General features: G+C 50.7%; 1 protein-coding gene across 1 annotated transcript in view; it reads left to right on the top strand.

Annotated features, from left to right (window-relative positions):
• TNNI3K (TNNI3 interacting kinase) overlaps positions 1-16,278 on the top strand; it is an 84,293-nt gene extending 68,015 nt beyond the window's left edge. The window contains exons 22-25 of the mRNA XM_075424219.1: positions 1,704-1,763; positions 3,608-3,777; positions 10,431-10,510; positions 15,640-16,278. Coding sequence (XP_075280334.1) covers positions 1,704-1,763; positions 3,608-3,777; positions 10,431-10,510; positions 15,640-15,716 — 387 coding nt within the window. The 3' untranslated portion in view covers positions 15,717-16,278. The remainder of the gene's footprint in view (positions 1-1,703; positions 1,764-3,607; positions 3,778-10,430; positions 10,511-15,639) is intronic.
• Positions 16,279-17,480: the final 1,202 nt, after the last annotated feature.

The raw sequence follows: 17,480 nt of genomic DNA, 5'->3' as shown, positions 1-17,480 counted from the left end.
AGATAGGTAGGTCCTTCATGCGCTTCTGTGTGTCAGCCAGGCAAGGGCCCTGTGTGCTCTGTAATGCCATCTTTGCATACACTGCTGCAGCAACTGCACAGGTATTTTTGCACGTGGCTCTAAACTGTCTGAAAAGTCAAGAAATATCCCACAGAGACTGGAAATTCAGGTTGGTTAGAAAATGTTTGACAAAGTGCATTAGCTGCATTAGGAAACACATTGCAGGGGTAGGCTTTGGGTTTGGAAACGTTGGCTGGTTGGTTTCCTGGTGGCATTCTGGCATTCAAGGTCCTCATTGAACAACATGGAAGTTTTATTTAGGATGAATGGGTGCAGATTTTGGAACCTGTGTAACTGTCCGGTGTTACAGGAGGCCTTGTTTCGTATTACAGCTTCATGTTACTGAACCAGATGCTCTGACTTTGAATTTCCTGCTGGAAACAGAGTTCTTTATTAGTGGCCTGGAGTCCCTTTTCTCGATAGCCTAGCTTAGAAAGACAGGTTATCATGTGCCTAAACCTGTCCTTGTGCTGGATACTTGGGAGCTTTCTTACCTGGTTTAGTGAACCAAAGCACGATCTCAAGTGCTCTACTGAGACAGGGGAAGAGGGAGGTTTGTGTGACTTTGGGCAAGCGATTGACTGCAATGAGCTTTGCCTCCTTACTGTACTCCTTACTGGTTATGTACATAACGTATCAGTGTGAGAACTGCAGATAAAATGTATTTGCAGTGCAGGGCATAGCTGGTTTATTTTGTCTCTAGTTTATTTGTTATTAGCATTTACTGGATTCTTGAATATGCTCTTGTCTTTGCACTTCATGAGTTAATGTTAGGGCAGGTGCTTTGGTTTCCATGTAACTATAAAGTAGCTGCTAATAATCATCAGCATGTAACTTACATTCTGTTTAAGTTTATTAATAAGGTGTCATATTAAATTGTTGACTTAAGCAAGCACTATGTAATGGATACAGTCACTGTATCTTGTTAGCATTTCCACAGCTCATTTAGCCCCAATAAGAAGAAAACATCTTTTCAGAATCCTAATGCACTTTGTTACTCATCAGTATCACTCCAGCATCACTTAATCTTGCTAATGTTTTAGAGCTGCATGATAGAATTATAAGGCAATTGATAGCTCAATCAGCCAGTGGATGGCTTGAACTTTGCACAAGGTGTGGGCAAAAACTTATTAAAATGAGCTTCATTAAAGGTGCTTTGCTACCATTCTCAGTAACAAAGGTTTTGAGTTACTTCTGAGGGCCTTGGGGTAGTTTCAGGAGGACCTCTGGGCAGAGAAAAGCAAAGCAGCGTTAGCACCCTCTTGTCAGCGTTTGCAAGGTTTGCTCTGCAGCCACCAGCCTATCCTAAACCCCTCCATACAGATCTACTGCGTGACTGTAAACTCACTGCAGATCAACAAGCAACGCTTTCAAAGTGCCTCCCTTCGTTATCTAGTGTGTGTAATCACTGGACACAGTGATGTCTCCTGAGCACACCACTCAGCACACAGGAGGGACTGAATGCTATCAGGATTAGTTCCCACCAGGTTCCCAAGCAGACTGAAAACAAAGCCGTGAAATTCAGAGAAAGGGGAATGGAGGGGAGCTGTGATTCATCACGTACCTGTGAGTCAGCTTAATCGCAGAAGATTTGTGCCCCTGCTATTTTTAACACAGCTCTGCTTTTTCTGTTGTGTTCACAGGGGAGACCAGAGTTTTCAGAAGTAGTCACAAAACTAGAGGACTGTCTGTGCAATATCGAGGTAAGGACCCCATTTCCACTACAGAGTGTCTGTGTGTGCTGCTTGGTCGGGAGCACAAGCGGGGAGGGCAGCAGCCCCTGAGGAAAGGGATGGCTTTGGAGCCTGCAGGCTGCTTGAGCTGCTTTGTCCCATTGCTGGCCAACACACTGCATTTGTAAGGCCCATTGTCAGTCCAGGTTTGTACGGGTGCCAGGAGGAGGAGGAGGCAGGGACCGGATACAGCTGTGAGCATCAGCGAGGTACAGGGCAGAGAGAGCAGGACCAGTGCCGTGGGGATGCCCTTCACAGCAGTCCTGCGCAGAATTCTGAAATTACTCCCATTCATCCGATTCAAGACTGCTTGGTTTAAAAAGAAGAAAAGACAAACTGGCCAAGACCATTGGGAGAATGGTGAAAAGAGAAACCACACAAAGGATAAATGCAAAGGCAACTCCTGCTCTGGACTGTGGCTGTGACACAGAAGGATGTGTCAGCCTTCAGCCTGGGGTAAGATAAGTGGCCATAACAAAGTAAATGACTCAGGGCTGCAATTTCTGAAATTACATTTTCTGTGAGTATTTGAGTGTGTATGCATGTAAGAGTTCTTAAAAAAAAAAAAACACGGAAAAAAACCCAAACACCTCCTTTTAAAATGGATCGCTGCTCTTGAGCTTAAGGGTCAGAGAAGACACCCATAATCTATTGTATTTCTTCATGCTCTACCTGCAGCTGGTTGCTCCATGCGTAGATGGGAGCTTTTAAGTGTAAAAAAAAAAAAAAAAAAAAAAGTGAAGCTCTATATCACAAGAAGCTGTGAGAAGCTATGTGAAGCTGTGTAATCTCACGGGAGACCTGACTTCTGTGATACATAGGCAGCAGTGCATGCAGGAAGAAATCTGCGGCAAGAGCTTACCTACAAAAAGAAAAAAAGCAAGCATTATTTAGCTGGGGATTTAGACCTCAGCTCCACTGAGTCCAGGGCAAAGCCTTGTCTGAGAGGAGTTTTAAGGTACAAGATCTCGAGTAAATTAAGTGCTGCAGCTGATGAAGGATGAAGGTGGAGAGTTTTCTTCCTCTATTTCCTCTCCTTTTTCTCCTCTCTCAGCAAAACATTTCTGCTCCTTTAAAGTACCCAGAAGCCAGGAGTGGCAGGGACCACGTGCGTCAGCCAGTCTGCGTCCCTGCGGCCTCAGGTGCCCGCGCTGTGTGGTTGGCCCATGCGTCCGAACACGGCGAGCGATGCGCTGGCCCTGCGCTGGCATTTCCCCTCAGCCTGCACCCCGCACCGGGACGCCGGGCGGGATGGCTGCGGGCGGCGTCACGCCTGCACCCCGCGCCGGGACGCCGGGCGGGATGGCTGCGGGCGGCATCACGCCTGCACCCCGCGCCGGGACACCGGGCGGGATGGCTGCGGGCGGCGTCACGCCTGCACCCTGCGCCGGGACGCCGGGCGGGATGGCTGCGAGTGGCATCACGCCTGCACCCCGCGCCGGGACGCCGGGCGGGATGGCTGCGGGCGGCATTGCTGCCACCTTCACCTAACAGCGGCCCGTGGCTGCGGCTGGGCACGCAGTGACGTCTCCCAGCTGCGCAGCGGCGGTCGCACGCCAGGTAACTCAGGCTGCACTGAAGCGTGTCTGCTGGAAAGCCATCCAGCCCCAGCTGGAGAGCCCCGGGCGATGCTGAATTGACCGCTTTTGGCAGGCAGCAAACAGTTCTCCTCAGCTGATGGAAGTCAGGAGACACTGCTGCTTTCAGCCAAACTGCAGAGGAAATATGGGACACGCAACTTATGAGAAAGAGCTGGGGAAAGACTTTTAAACATGTAATAACAGTGCCTTCTTTCTTTTGTTTTTTAAATCCAGTTAATGTCTCCCGCCTCCAGCAACAGCAGCGGTTCTCTGTCTCCCTCCTCCTCGTCAGACTGCCTCGTGGCACGGGGAGGCCCTGGCCGCAGCCACGTCGCAGCGCTGCGCAGTCGGTTTGAACTGGAGTACGCACTGAATGCCCGAGCCTACGCTGCCTGGTCTCAGAGGTACGTCCCAGCCCTCGTGGGGCTGAGGAGACGGGGAGGTCCTCCCCGGGACGGCACGTCTCCCGCGCCCAGAGCAGGCGTTCCCCGCAGCAGGGACTGTGCCTGGCCAGGGGAGGTGGGAAGCCGGCGGCAGAAACACACCCCAGGGCTGACCGGGGAAAGCACTGCTGCTGTCTTGTCATATCCTGTCACTGCTGTGGCACAGGGTGTCTGGGTTGTCTGAATGCTGTGGAAGCTGTCCTGTGGCCAAGGCAACAGTTAAGCATTTGCATTTTTCATTATGAGTAACATCAAAATAGCAGAAAATCAAGTCCTGCCATGTACGGGCTCTACGCACAATACCACTGCTTGATCACATGAAGCAAAAGACCGATGACCGCCCATCCAGAGGGACAGAGACGAGTGGTCATTAGAGGGATGTACCTTCACTACCTGCTAGCAGGCCTGGGAAGGCCAGTGCTTTTATCACAATGTGTTTTCAGTTTGAAAAATTTCACCAAAGAGAAGCTAAAAGACACATTTTTCTTTGGAAAAAAAAAAATAAAGAAAAAAATACTGTGGTGTGTGACAAGATGGAGACCCCAGGTTAGACCCTGGGCAGCATTTCAGTGCCAAACAACATGGCTGGAGGCATCAGGTGGCACGGGGCTCAGCGCCGCACCAGCCCCGCACAGCGCGGGCACCGCTCACGTCTGGGAGAACTGCTCGTGTGGTTACTGCTGGGGAGAAGTGCCATTTCGGGTAGCTGGCTCTTGCGGGAGCTGCTGTGCGGTTGCCAGACCAGTTTGTTATACTGGAGGCTGTACAACCTCTACGTATTGTCTGAAAAATAGAGCAGGCTGTGTTAGCGCGTCGCATCGGAACAGGAGGGCAGGATTTCCTTGTCCTCATAAGGGGCCAGAGTTATCCGCTGAGCTTACCTCGTCCCGCAGAAATGGGATAAGTAAATTTGCTGAGTCATATTGCAAGCATGGCTTGTTATCTCTGCCAAAATACAAGGCAGACATGTTCTTCTGAGTAGGAGGAATAGGGCACATTTTGGAAAACCCAGCTGATAATCCTAGAAATAAGCAAATTTGGGAAGAAGGGTCACACTGAAATGCCATTATGTTTATTATGTATGAGAAAGTTTGTTTCCTGTCACATCTATACGTGTACGCCCCCTTTATGGAGTGCACAGCTTGTGTCTGACCAAGCATCTGAAAACTGTTTTCTAACATGCCCTCACCTCTATTAGACTCTCAGTGCTAGTGGAGTTTCTTTAATGAGCGGGGGTTTTATAGACAGGAAGAACACCCAGTTCCCTGGCCATAAGAGCCTGTGATGAAAATAAAACATGGGGAGAGACCAGCGATCCCGAGAGCAGCTGTGGTTGGTAGAAAGGCAAAGTAGTTGAAAAGGTGCCATTTTCTGATGTTGTGTTCCTCAGGTCTGCATTTGAGGTGTTGGTTTTTCGTCTCGATCTCAAACTGTGATACGACTAAGTGACGGGCATGGGCTGTGCTGCTGGAGGATGGTGGTGAGGTACTGGGAGAGAGCCCCGCCAGACTGGTGCCGTCAGGTGGCAGGCGAAGGTGCTGGAGTCGAGGAGGGCAGGGACAGACAGACGGACACCAGGCTGTCCCAGTGGGTACCTAGGCCAGAGGTGCAAATGCCAAGGCCGTTTTCCTTAAGGAAAAGAGCTCAGCCTCGCAGAGACTTGTGGGAGTCAGCACTGCTGGGGCTGTTCCTACCAAAGCACATCCTAAAAACTGCATATCGTTCAATTTATGACCATAAAAGGACAAGAAGAACTCCCTGTATTTTTTAAGGCAAAGTCACATGTGGGTTCTCTGTGTTATGGTACCATTAAGTTTCTATCTGAGGCAGTCTACCTGACCACTTGCGAGACCTGATTTTGGGGCATATTTAGCAATCTCCCATCTCTGTCCCATGGGGAGTGAGGGCACTGTGAAAATGAAATGGTGCTCTTGATCTCTGCATCAGAGCGGTGCGCTGGGTCTGAGCTTTACCCTGTAGCACTGTTTAGCAGTCAGAACCAGTAACAGCAGAGCAAGTGCTGCCCGCGTGGAACACTCCTGGTAACCGGGTCGTGCAGTCAGAAATGCAGTCAGCTAAAATGGGCAGCTGGAATCGAGGAGCAAAATGAATCAGCCCTTTGCCTGCTGGGGGCTCGTGTGGAGAGGCAGAAGGCAAACTTCTGCAGACAGACACTGAAATCTTTCACACGAAAATATAGATCAGACCCGAAGCGTTCATCTGGCAAAACGCGGTATCCTATAAATTGCTTTGCTTTTGTCACGCGCTGCTGGAGCAGGACACGGAGGTGGGCACTGAGGTCGGGATGAAGGCAACGTGAGCTAGACTTTTATTTTCTGTACAGGGCCAGATTTTGCTGTTGAAAGTAATAATTTGCATGAAAGGAATAAGAAAGTGGCATATCTAGGTTAGTGCAGACACAAAAGAGAGAGAGAGGGGGCACTCAGAGCTGGCCTTCTTGTCCTTTAATTCAGTGCTCCCAGTGCAGCACTGCGGCTCGTTAGCCCACAGAAATGGGCTCCTCTGTAAATCCAGCGGTCATTTAAAGGTGGATTCTTTTATCAAATGCTCTGCCATACAAACTAATACTATTCAAATCTATAAATAGCACCCAGAAAGATTCACCCAGAGGCACAACACTCAGCAAAACGCTTTCCCCAGTTTCAGTAGTTTTTCAGTTATACACACTGAGATGATTAATGACTTCACTTCCTAATGACAATTGTTTCTTAGGGTTTCATTTTCGTAAGCATAGGCATTTGCAGAGGGAAGGGGTCATGCTGGTTTTTCCCCAGCTGGACTGTATTTACCGGGCTGCCTCTGGTCGCCATCCACTCCGACGAGCTCACGTCCTGCGAAGCACGGCAGCGTGCAGCTCCGCACCATGGCAGGAACCATCCATTGGATGAGATCTCTGTGTACCGTGCACGGTCTCAAACAGCCGTGGCACCAAAGTTACTTGTTCTTACGCTGTAACTTTAGCATCTGTGTAGCGAATCTCTCTGCGGCGTGGCGGGATGCAGAAGTCTCGTAATGAGTCGGATGAAGTAACAGTGCATTTGTCTGTCTGACAGGACAGCTTACCATGTCAGCTCATCACTGTATAGAAGTTTTAACTGTTGATTTTCTACTTCTTTACACCTTTAGCATTTCCCACAGAGTCCAAGGATGACATCTGCAAAAGAATAGTGTTTTCTTGTTTAAGTAGCTCTCTATTAACCCAAGTCAGAAACACGTGGGTTGTCTTCCCTGTGTGTCTTTGCACAGTGATACTAACGTGTCTGATGGGCTTGGCAGGGGCTGCTCTTTAGCCTATACTACGGGCTGCCTCAGAGAGCAAATACGTGTCTGCATGGCGCGGTACGTCGTGATAGTCTGACAGAATGCCCCATCTGTGCAGAACAGAGGCACCGTGCATCAAACGCGTTGCTCTCTGTGCTGTGAAACAGCTGCTGGGTGCATGCAGGCAGAGCCCGGCTCTGCAGCATGCCGTGCCCCAGAGTGCCATGTCCCGGCGCAACGTGCCCTGGTGTGCCGTGCCCCAGCGTGCCGCGCCACTGGCCACCCCATGCACACCTGCCGTGGCCGCAGCCGCCATGTGCCCAGCAGTGCTTGCGTGTGCACCGTGGCCTGGCTGCGCTGCTCAGAGCTCGGCAGGCCGGCAGCTCGGCTCCCCGTCCTCCAGCACACACCAGCTCCTGCCCGGGGCGAGTGGCGGAGGAGCAAGGAGGTAGGATCACGGGATGCAGCATCCTGCCTTTAATGCCGTAGTGCAGATTTGCGGGGGACACTCCGTCTGTTCAGGCAGCAGCTGCAGAAAGTCAAGGTCTTTCGGTGGGCTTATTTCCCCTAGCTGAAAGACCTCCTTTTCTTCTCCCCTGCTAACAGCTCTCCAGGCTAAACGACAGCCCCACAGACGCTCGCAGCTGACCCTATCACCGGTGTGGGTTCTCTCCACCTTTCATGCCAGTGTAGTTTCTGCCAGGCAGCTGTCCTCTCGGATCGATGACAGATGCACGGTCCCTTACATACCCCTTTTTCTCACAGAACAGAGGACAAGAAGAGAAAAGCCAAGTTATCCCTTAGATGAAACTTTTAAATTTGTTGTCAAGGGCAAGTTCCCTCTTTCCAAGCTTTTTCCAGGTTCTCTCCAAGCAGCTATTTCTTCCCCTTCCAGACTTCATGCCTAGAGGGGCTGCTAGACAACTTACCAAAGATGATTTCAGCTCTTCCAGTTAGTTAACATAAACCCTTACTCAACTACAGGAAAGTTAAAGAAAAAAAATGTATAGCAAGGTGACTGAGTGAATAGGGTTCAGTTAGCTGTTTTGAGAATAATCAGACTTCAAGATTTTCTGCCTTCTCCTAAAGTCAGGGTAATGGCAGGGTGGGGTGTGTTATTTTTCACAGATTTGCATTACAGTTCTCCCAACAGCTGTTCATTAGCAGCAATTATCTCCATCTTGTTTTTCTTTTTGTTTTTACAAAACCAGAGGATTCCTGCTTGCTGTTTTTGCTCTGAGCTGCACCAAAGGCAAAGAGGCCAAACAACTCGCTTAAGAGTTTCTCTGTCCCGCGGACACCCTCGCGCCGGGCAGCCCAGGCTGCAGCTCCCTGGCACAGCCGGCGCTGCCAGACTCCTGCTCGGCAGCGTGGCTGGCCTCAGCCCCGTCTCTCTCGGCTACCACATCAGGAATTACTCCATGAACGCTGCGCTAAGAGTTCAAGCAAAATGTATGCTTTGTTTCTTCCCCTGGGGACCTCCTGGCTCTTCCCCCAGCTAGCGGATGCTGCGATCGCTTTCCGCAGTCCTCTCAGATGCAGGTTTGCCAGCCAGTCGCTCGCTGGCTTTCTGCTTCAGCCTCTGACTGGACTGTGTTTTCCCAAAACAGACCTCCCTATTGTTTTCCTCTGCCCGAAGAAGGGCTTCTGGTCCTGAATTATGAATGAGCTTCAATAATGCAAGTGATGCAGTAAATGTATACGCGTTGCATACCGTTGGGGGTCGGCCCTCAGAGGACTTTCCATTGCCAGGCAGGCGGGCAAGGGGTTGGGCGAGGGCCGCTGTGCCAGCGGCAGGGCGAGCGGCTGGGTGGGCGGCAGGGCAAGCAGATGGTGGAGGAGCTGTGCGGCGCAGAGCGGGGATGGCACTTCGGGGTGGGAGGGAGCAGAGAGGGGAGAATGATCCAGCACGAAGGAAGTCAGAAGCAGCATGGAGAAGGACGGAATGGTGAAAGGGTGGGTAGAAGCAATATTCCTGAGGTACCAGCTAAGCTGGGTTGAGCTTTCCCCGCTCCTTCATGGTGTGCCCAACCCTCACTAAACTCTGCTCCAGCTGCCAGGCTGCTGCCCGGCCTCTTCCCACGGGGCACGGTGCCGCTCCAGGCATCGACAGTGGCGTCACTATGGGGAACCCACGTCCCTCCGTCCATCCGTCTGTCTGTCCTACTTAAAGCTGGGAAAGCCAGAGCCGCAGGACCTGTCCCAAGCCCCCCCCAGCACTTGCATCAGCGGCAGTGCTGTGTTCAGGGCAGAAGAGCAGGCAAGCCCTAAGGAAACCTGAAACAACCAGGCTGTGTCCTGCCCTTGCCAGCTGGTGTCAACCGTCCACGTTCTGCCTCCTGGACAGTTCCCTGCATCGCCCTTTTCATTCCATGGCTTCACGTTTTAGAGACTGAAAAGCTAGAATGATCAGTTTTACCGGTGAAAATATTTGAAGAGTAAGTGGAGCTGATGTCACTTTACTTTGCAATTAGTGGAATTCAGCAAACCTAATCCCACTATCCTGTCAAAACTGCACAAAGAGATCACCAGAAAGAATATCTTAGTCACTACTCAACAGAAGCCAGAAGCCATGGATACACTGTTAAGTTTAGATAGTCTAGTGGTGACTGACAGACATTTGTTTTTTTACACATTGTGAGATAAATAATAATCACAGTGTCTAATTAAGTTGACAGAAAGTTCTGTTTAGTACTGTACCTGAAAAGTGTCAAAGTCCAAGAACCATGGCTGATGGTGTTTTCAATTAAAAGGCTTCTCAAGTTCAAGGTAAGCACACTCAGTGAAGGCAGGCCAAATGAAAGAGCCTCTTTCTCTCTCTAACTCAGATGTTATTTTCATGGAGCGCTTAAATCCAGTAGGTCTTCTCTAGCCTCCCAGTCAAGTACCAGATACAGTCAGAGAGATGTGGGCTCTCCATCATCTCCAAAGTGTTCTGAAGCACCTCCGTGCATTACTTTGCTTCCCTGTGCCATTGGCTGTGTCGCTGTAACCATTATCCCTTCCTTTAGTCTTTGGCAAATCCTTGGAAATTAATGAAAGTGGAGCTAAATTGCTTTTAAAATAGCAAAGTACAAATAATTGTGAAGCCCCAAACAGTATATTTGAGGGAAGTTCCTTTGACAATGGATGAAATGTGAGCATCCATGTGACTCACCCTTCGTAACTTTTTCTTGCTTTTTTGTTTACTGCAAATGCCAATGGCTGGGCATCAAGCTGATGCATTTCATGTTACTCTCTTTTCCTTCCAACTCTGTAGAAAAAGTTCTCATGGGTTGGAGATGTGACTTTATCTGTCTTATCAAAACTGAAACCTCCTATCTAATTTGCAGCACTGGGCAACACCCTTCACAAGGTCTGTCTTTAGACGATATGAGAAGAAACTTCCAGTACCCACCAATCGACAAAAACGGTGAGTTAAGGCAGAATACACCTCTGAGCATCTTGGTGTGGTTAACCAGGGCAGAGCTAGTCTCCTGAGGTACCAAAAGGTCTCATGAGAAAACTGCTGTAGAGTGGAGGCTGCCTGTTGTGGTCAGCCAGAGCTGGCGAGGTCTCACCTTGCACTCCCCGCGGCTCGTGGCTGCTGTCCCTGTGCGTGTGCCCCAAGCACTTCGGAGCTGGGATGGTCCTTGCTGTCTACGTGCATGGATCTGTGAATCAGGAGAAGATGTGGCATTGTATCCTCAGGGCTGCTTCTGCACAAAGTGGGCAAGACAGTCCTATTTCTGGAGTACCACAGGAGCACAAAATGACACAACACATCCTTTTCACCATTCGCAGTCCTCACTCAGAGGGCATCCCATCGTTCCGCTCCCCCCCCAGAACAGAGATGCCCTGACTGCTTCTTCCTCCTGCCTTCCTGGCTTTCTGTCCTACCAGATTTGAGTGGGTGTTCGTGCATTGCCACAGAAACAGCCTTCCAGCATTTCCTAGCCCCTGCGTTTGCATCATTCCAGTAAACCTCTTCTGCTAAACAGCCTTTGCCTGGGTCTTGTCTTGCAGGCAGCTCTTTGGCAGTCTGTTTCTTGCCCACCCTTTCTAAACAGCTCACGAACTCACTGCCTGGTTCTTTACGGTTTCCCAAGCATAGAATGGTTATCATCTTAGACCAGTTTTTAGCCCAGCAGCATAATATATAAATAAAACCTTAAAATAAAAAGCATATGAAAATGTAGTTGGCATTAGGGTGGTATCAAGCAGACTGGATTCAGACATCTTGGGTAAACCTTCCTTCCGTGGTGCGGATCTGAAAGTCAGACTCTTCATCTCACCTTTGCGCCGATCTTCATTCGCACTAGGAAGACCTGCCACTGCTGTGAAGCCGCTTTCAGTACGTGCTGTCGGGGTAGTGCATGTTTTATGCTCAGGCGTGGAACAACAGTACATCCCAGCTCAGTACCTTTCTGCGCAGCAATACCGAGGTGGGACTACACCTGCCGAGCGCGCGGTTTCGGAAAGCCTCCAGCCGCCATCCCACCATGCTGCTCCTTCCACAGCACCAGTGGATCTGTTGTCCTGAACGTCCCAAGCTGCTCCAGGGCCATGTCAGCAGGACATCGCTGCCCCGTTTCAGCGCGGACACATGCTCCGGGCCTATCCGCGGTGGCTGCGGTGTTTGCCGAACAAACCTGAGCACAGCACCCGCAGTTACCTTTTCCTGAGGACGGCACCGCAGACCATGCTTCCACCGTCTGCCCGGAGCCACGCAGGCATTCTGGATCTCATCACCCTCAGGACAAGCATGGATGCCCAGGGAGCACCTGGAGACGGAGCACTGCGAGAAGGTATTTTCTGCAACCATTGCCAGAGAGATCAGACAGCAGAGCAGTGCGGTGCTGCTGACGACACCATGTGCAGAACCAGACTCCGGTGCCCTCTTAGAAAAGTGCCCTGGAGCCGGCAGAAAAAGAAGCTTTGGCATTGCCTGTGCCAGCCACTTCCATTCTGAAAGCAGGGTAGAGTGCTTTTTCATCAACACTCGTGTCAGACTTCAGCATGCGATGGACAAAGGAGGCAAACAAAAACGGCAGGAGCCACGGGGCTGACATGGCGGAGAACGACAGCGACACGGTCAGCACCAGGGAGCGGGGCTGGGCTGTGACGGAGAACGCGGATTTCCAAGCCGAGACATGCAGCACAGCCGCTGCCATCCTGGCATGCCCAGCAGGAAGGTCTCTGTGTGTGCTGTGAGCAGAGGTGTTCTGCGCAGCGTCGTTTCTCCACGGCACACCTGCCGAGTACGTACAAGGAAAACATCAAGTTTTCTGTACGCTCTGTACTTACATACTTTGTTCTGTGTGTTCAAACGGCATCTGCGTTGAGTGGATCCGTTGACTTTACAGGGTTGCCGTCCTCCAGAGTTTGCTGCTGTCCCCTGCCCTGGGGCTTTCTCAGTCCTGTCCTGGCATCTGCTCCCACTTTTCTGCTGCTTTCCAAACTGTTTTGTCACCAGGAGAATTCAGTGTTTTGTTCTGACTGAAGCACATGCCAGAAGCTCATCAACTCATCTTTGCTGTTTTTCACTGGCCTCAGCATGACTCTCACACTCCCTCCCCTCCTCTGAACTGAGCACATTGGGTGAGAAAAAGAGAAAACCTGGTCATATAAATATTTACTGGGTACAGTGCTAACAGCAGTGTTGATGTCATAACAAGTAGTGAGGTAATGACCTTTGAAACTGAACAAAGAACAAAACCTTGCGACTACTTGTCATAATGCAGATTCCACAGCTGCAGAGAGCAGTTCCTTGGGGCACAGCTTTCATCAGGTACCTGGAAACCGGAAAATTCAAGGAGGAAGAAAACATGAACAAAACAGGAACGTTTAGTGAAGTCCTAGAGTAAGACCATCCAGGCAAGAGTGGAGATGGTTTCTGAAGTCTGTATTAAAAAGGGACACAGGGAATGAAGGGCTGGTGGAGACGAGACTCTCCATGGCTGCGTTTAAGCTGTGGAATTCAGGAGTGATTTCAGACTCCACTCGCAAGATTTATTTCCAAACATATCTGTTCCTTGAATTAGAGTTTCCACAGAAGGGAACAATAGCATGCGAGCGGGAAGGGAGGTGGCCCCAGCCAGACCCCCACGCTGCTGGCCAGGATACCAGGACTGCGGTGCACCACAGCTTGGTCACAGCCCAGAGCTGGCCAAGCTGACCCTTGCGCTACCTCGGGTCACAGTGGAAGAAGCCAGGGTGGGACAGAGGGAGGCCAAGATCCAGGCTGCCAGACACAGCAGGACTGGAAAAGCTACTCCCTGCCACATCCCTGATTTCAGCAGGCTTACGCAGCCCCAGGCTGAGCCCTGCCGTGTCACCGGGATGTGTGTCTCGAGGAACAGCAGCGTCACCGTCCCCGCTGCCCAGCCCCAAGCCTAGCTGCCGCCGAGGCCCAGCGCTGCCCTGCTGCCCAGCCGCCCCTTGCTCTGACTGCACCCAGGCTGCGGGACCCTGCTCAGCAAGCCACTGCCATGCACAGTGGCACACCGGAAGACAGAAAGCCCCAAGCCCTTTTTTATTAGAGTGCTTGGTCTAATGACTGCAAATATTTGCGCTCTTTATTTGTGCCACATAAACCAATTTCACTGCTGTCTCTCCCCATTCATGTCCATTTTGACCTTTTTTCTTTCTATTTGCCTTTTGCCTAATGTTTTCCGTTATCCTCATTTGCGCTTTCAGCCTGTAAACAATAAAGAACACATTCACTGTTTTCCTTTCTCAGTAAAAGCCCCAAAAGCACCCTGCTCCCATTCCTGCAAGAGCCTTTGTGATGGCATACAATTTTCTTCTCTGAATGTGTTTGAAAATAGAAATTCTACAAATAAACACAGCCCTGACTTCTTCAGTGAAAGCAAAGGGCCTGCTCTTCACGAGAAGTTTTAGCAGTTGTTGAACAGTACCTTGAAAGCAGTGAAATCACACGAGACAGCTGCACAATGCCTAAAGAAAACTGTGTATACCATAAAATTTAAGACAGGTGTAAACCCGGGGTTTGACTTTGGGTTCTCCGTGTTCCCTGCAGCTCTCAGACACTGGCAGACAAGCTCATGGTGCTGCTGCAACAACCACCACCATTTCCCATCTGCAAAGGCGGCCCGGCAAGGCTTGCAGCCCGGCACCACGCGGCAGTGCCTGCACTCACCGAGCTGTCACGCAGCCATGCAAGGCCGCGCTGTGGCATGGCACCGCACCATCCCGCCGGGCTCTTGGAAGGGCACCATCCAGCTGAGAGGAGACGTGGCACTGCCAGGCAACACGGGACCGCTGCGACCGAGGCACGCCAGGCACCCTCGTGGTCTTGGTCCTGGCTGGTATGAAAGTCACAGGCACTACAAGGAAAAGAAAAACACATAGGATGTGGTCAAGGGGGTTGGAAACCTTAAAGCATTTACAGAAGCGACGGCTCCCCGCTGCGTGGCAGCAGCAAGGCAAATGGAAGCGCTGGTGCTGCAGCGGGCAGTGTCCTTCCCAGCGCGATCCGTGGACTGCGGCACGGGGCAGAGTGCTGCCACCACGGCTGGTGGCTCTTGCAGACCGTCGCTCCTCACGTACACAGTGACGCACCGTGGCTTTGGCCTCAGCGACAGCACTGGCTGCCCTCCCCTCACAGGACACGTCCAGCGTGGCGAGAACAGGCGCGGCGTTAAGGACAGCATATTTCGGATATGAGTGAGATTCCCTTGAGGAAAAGCTTTGCTGCCAGCTTTCAAAGCATGGTGTGCCAAGATTAGGAGATAAACCAAGGTTGCTTGTGGATTCCAGTGTCGTCAGCACTGTTGCAATTACCAGAGCCTTAATTTTGTGCAGCTGTGTGTCTTTCACGTTTGGCACTAAGAATTTGGCATGCAAGAGCCCAGCAATGTTTTATAACCCTTCTCCCACCCCACCCTGTGGCCCAGAAAGGTTTCGTGTTCTAGCTGCTCTGCCCTCTTGTTTCCCGAGCATCTGCGTGTCTCTGTGCAGTGCCTGGTCATCGAGACGTTGGAGCTGGCTCCACTGGACTGTCAGCGTTACCACACCAGAATGAGAAGCATGGGAGCAGCTGGCCAGTGACACCATGTAAAGGGAGAAATGGTTTCTTTGGCGTTATTGGAGCAGCTCATTGGAAATACAGTGCTGGCAAGAGCAGTTGCTTTCTGTTTCATAGTGCCAAGAATTAAAGTATTCTAAAAACACCAGAATGCTTATTTTCAGCCTTCCAAAGCTCTAGGTGAAAGGGCAGAAGATATTTTTTAACAGCAAACTTCCACTGTGTTAGTAAAACATTGAGATTCATATATTTATGTCAGTCACCAAAGATTCTTTGTGCTTGATTATTGTGAATTCATTGCATGAATGACAGGGTCTGTTTTTTTAAATTTTTCCTCAGCAGATGATATTGAATGGAGATTTGCAGATGGCAAACAGGTATCAGCATGATCTGTGCCTATTTATCTCCAAATGATACGCACATTATTTTGTTGATATTGTCACTGCAGGGGAGGGCGGGGGAGTCCTGCTGCTGTGCTGAGCCACACGTGAACTTCTCTCTGCGTCTTGCAGGCTACGTGTCGGATCCCTTGAGTACCATGAGGTTTCACTCCTGTAGCAGCAGCGGCAGCTTTGAGGAAAGCAGCTGACAGCACAAACTGCCTGCCTGCAGAGACTCGCCGGCAGCAACAGTTCTCACTGTACCAGCCTAACTCCCAGGCATCGTGCGTTACACCAGAGATCCCTAACCTGAACAGCTTATTTGTTGATGGCGAGTGTCCCTGCCGTAAGCTCTGCTCTGGCACCTTTCTCTGCTGACCTGCTTGAGGGCTGGGGTTTCTTTATCTATCTATTCTTTAGCAAAGTGAATGTCCACAGGAGTGCTGCACTTTCATCTTCAGCATTAATAATTTGAAGAGATGAAAGTAAAAATGTATCTGCTACAGTTTCAGAGCTGCGAGGCAAGTTGTTGTTGGTTCGCGGTGCACTAAGGCATGGGGCTATCATCCCCCCCCGACCAGTAGATGCCAGGACCTGACAGCCCAGTGCCCATCAAGAAGAGCAAGCAGCCTGTTGCTCCCCACCACCACCCAGGCCGCCACTGTGGCAAAGTCGTCCCTGCTCCCAGCTTCTGAACCAGAGCTAGCTGCTTTTCTGAGTTCCGGCAGTCCCAGACATGTCCCATGTCTCACTGTTTTCCCCACGGGCTCACGCAGGTCCCCAGCACAGCAGCCCCATGGCTGCAGCTCTTCAGAGTCCTGCTCTTTGGATGCTTCCCTGCAGGCTGAGAATAAAGAGATATTTGGGTGGCCACCTTCATTGTGCTCTTTCAGACACTGGTGTTTTCTTACCCGCTTTCTTGTTTTCGTCTGAATGATTGTTTCTCCCAAAGAGTGTAAGCTTTCATTCAGATGTTTGCTCACAAAAAGCAACACAGGTACTCCAAAACAAACTTTAAACCAGAAGGAAGATAATACAAAACTGTCACAAATACGATAATCTTAACACAGTGCAAAGCTGCATTTTTGACTGGAAGCAGAACTGCAGCAGAATGCCACCTACCACGTGTTGAGATCGATGAGTGCCATGATCAGGCTGTGCAACAGCATCCCTGGCCACCGGGAATTTGAAAAAAAACCACCACCATCAAATGGGGGGTAGGCAGGAGACTTTGAACTCTTCTTCCAGAAGCAATTATAGACTTAATCATTTTTCAAATTAGAAAAATTTAGCTGCAAGCAATCCTGCTGTAACACTATGCCTTAACTCCGTTCAAAGACACAACTGCCCTGGCTGAGCAGAAATTGGTGTTCAGAATTGCTGTGTGCTGCTCTGCAGATCTTATTCAGGATATTGGATACAATCCCTGAACCAAGGTCTGCGATGAAGCACTGTGCAGTGCGACACACATGAGCTATAAAGGCATCTCCCATGCATGTCATCAATTTCACTATCCCGAAGCAATAAAAATGGGGAACATTTTGCCTGGCAAGGTTTATAGGTGATTTTTCATCTGTTTTGTCTCACTTTCTGAAAAATTTAGTGGGGGAGAAAGAGAAATCAAGCTGTACGCCACGCACTGCGGGTGTGCTGTCAGCCCCTGGTACCACCCAGCAGTCACCTTCTGCTCCGCTGGGTCCATGTCTCAGCTGCAGCCCCATCAGCACCAACAGTCTGCCAGGCTAATGGCAGCGTCAGGACACACACACAGGAGGGTCTGGGATGCAGCTCGCTAGAGGACCTGTCGGACCCCGTATGAATACCCCGACCCCAAGGAAGCACATCCAGGAAAACCACCCCACCGCCGCTCGCGATGAGCTGCCCGTCCCATGGCTCCCAGCAGACCGTGGAGTGGCTGCCCGGGCACTGGGCTGGGAGGGACCGACGGCTGCCGGTACCAGCACCAGCCTTAG

The sequence above is a fragment of the Opisthocomus hoazin genome, chromosome 6 (assembly GCF_030867145.1).
Source record: "Opisthocomus hoazin isolate bOpiHoa1 chromosome 6, bOpiHoa1.hap1, whole genome shotgun sequence".
Taxonomy (NCBI): domain Eukaryota; kingdom Metazoa; phylum Chordata; class Aves; order Opisthocomiformes; family Opisthocomidae; genus Opisthocomus; species Opisthocomus hoazin.
This window is presented reverse-complemented; position numbering and strand designations above follow the sequence as displayed.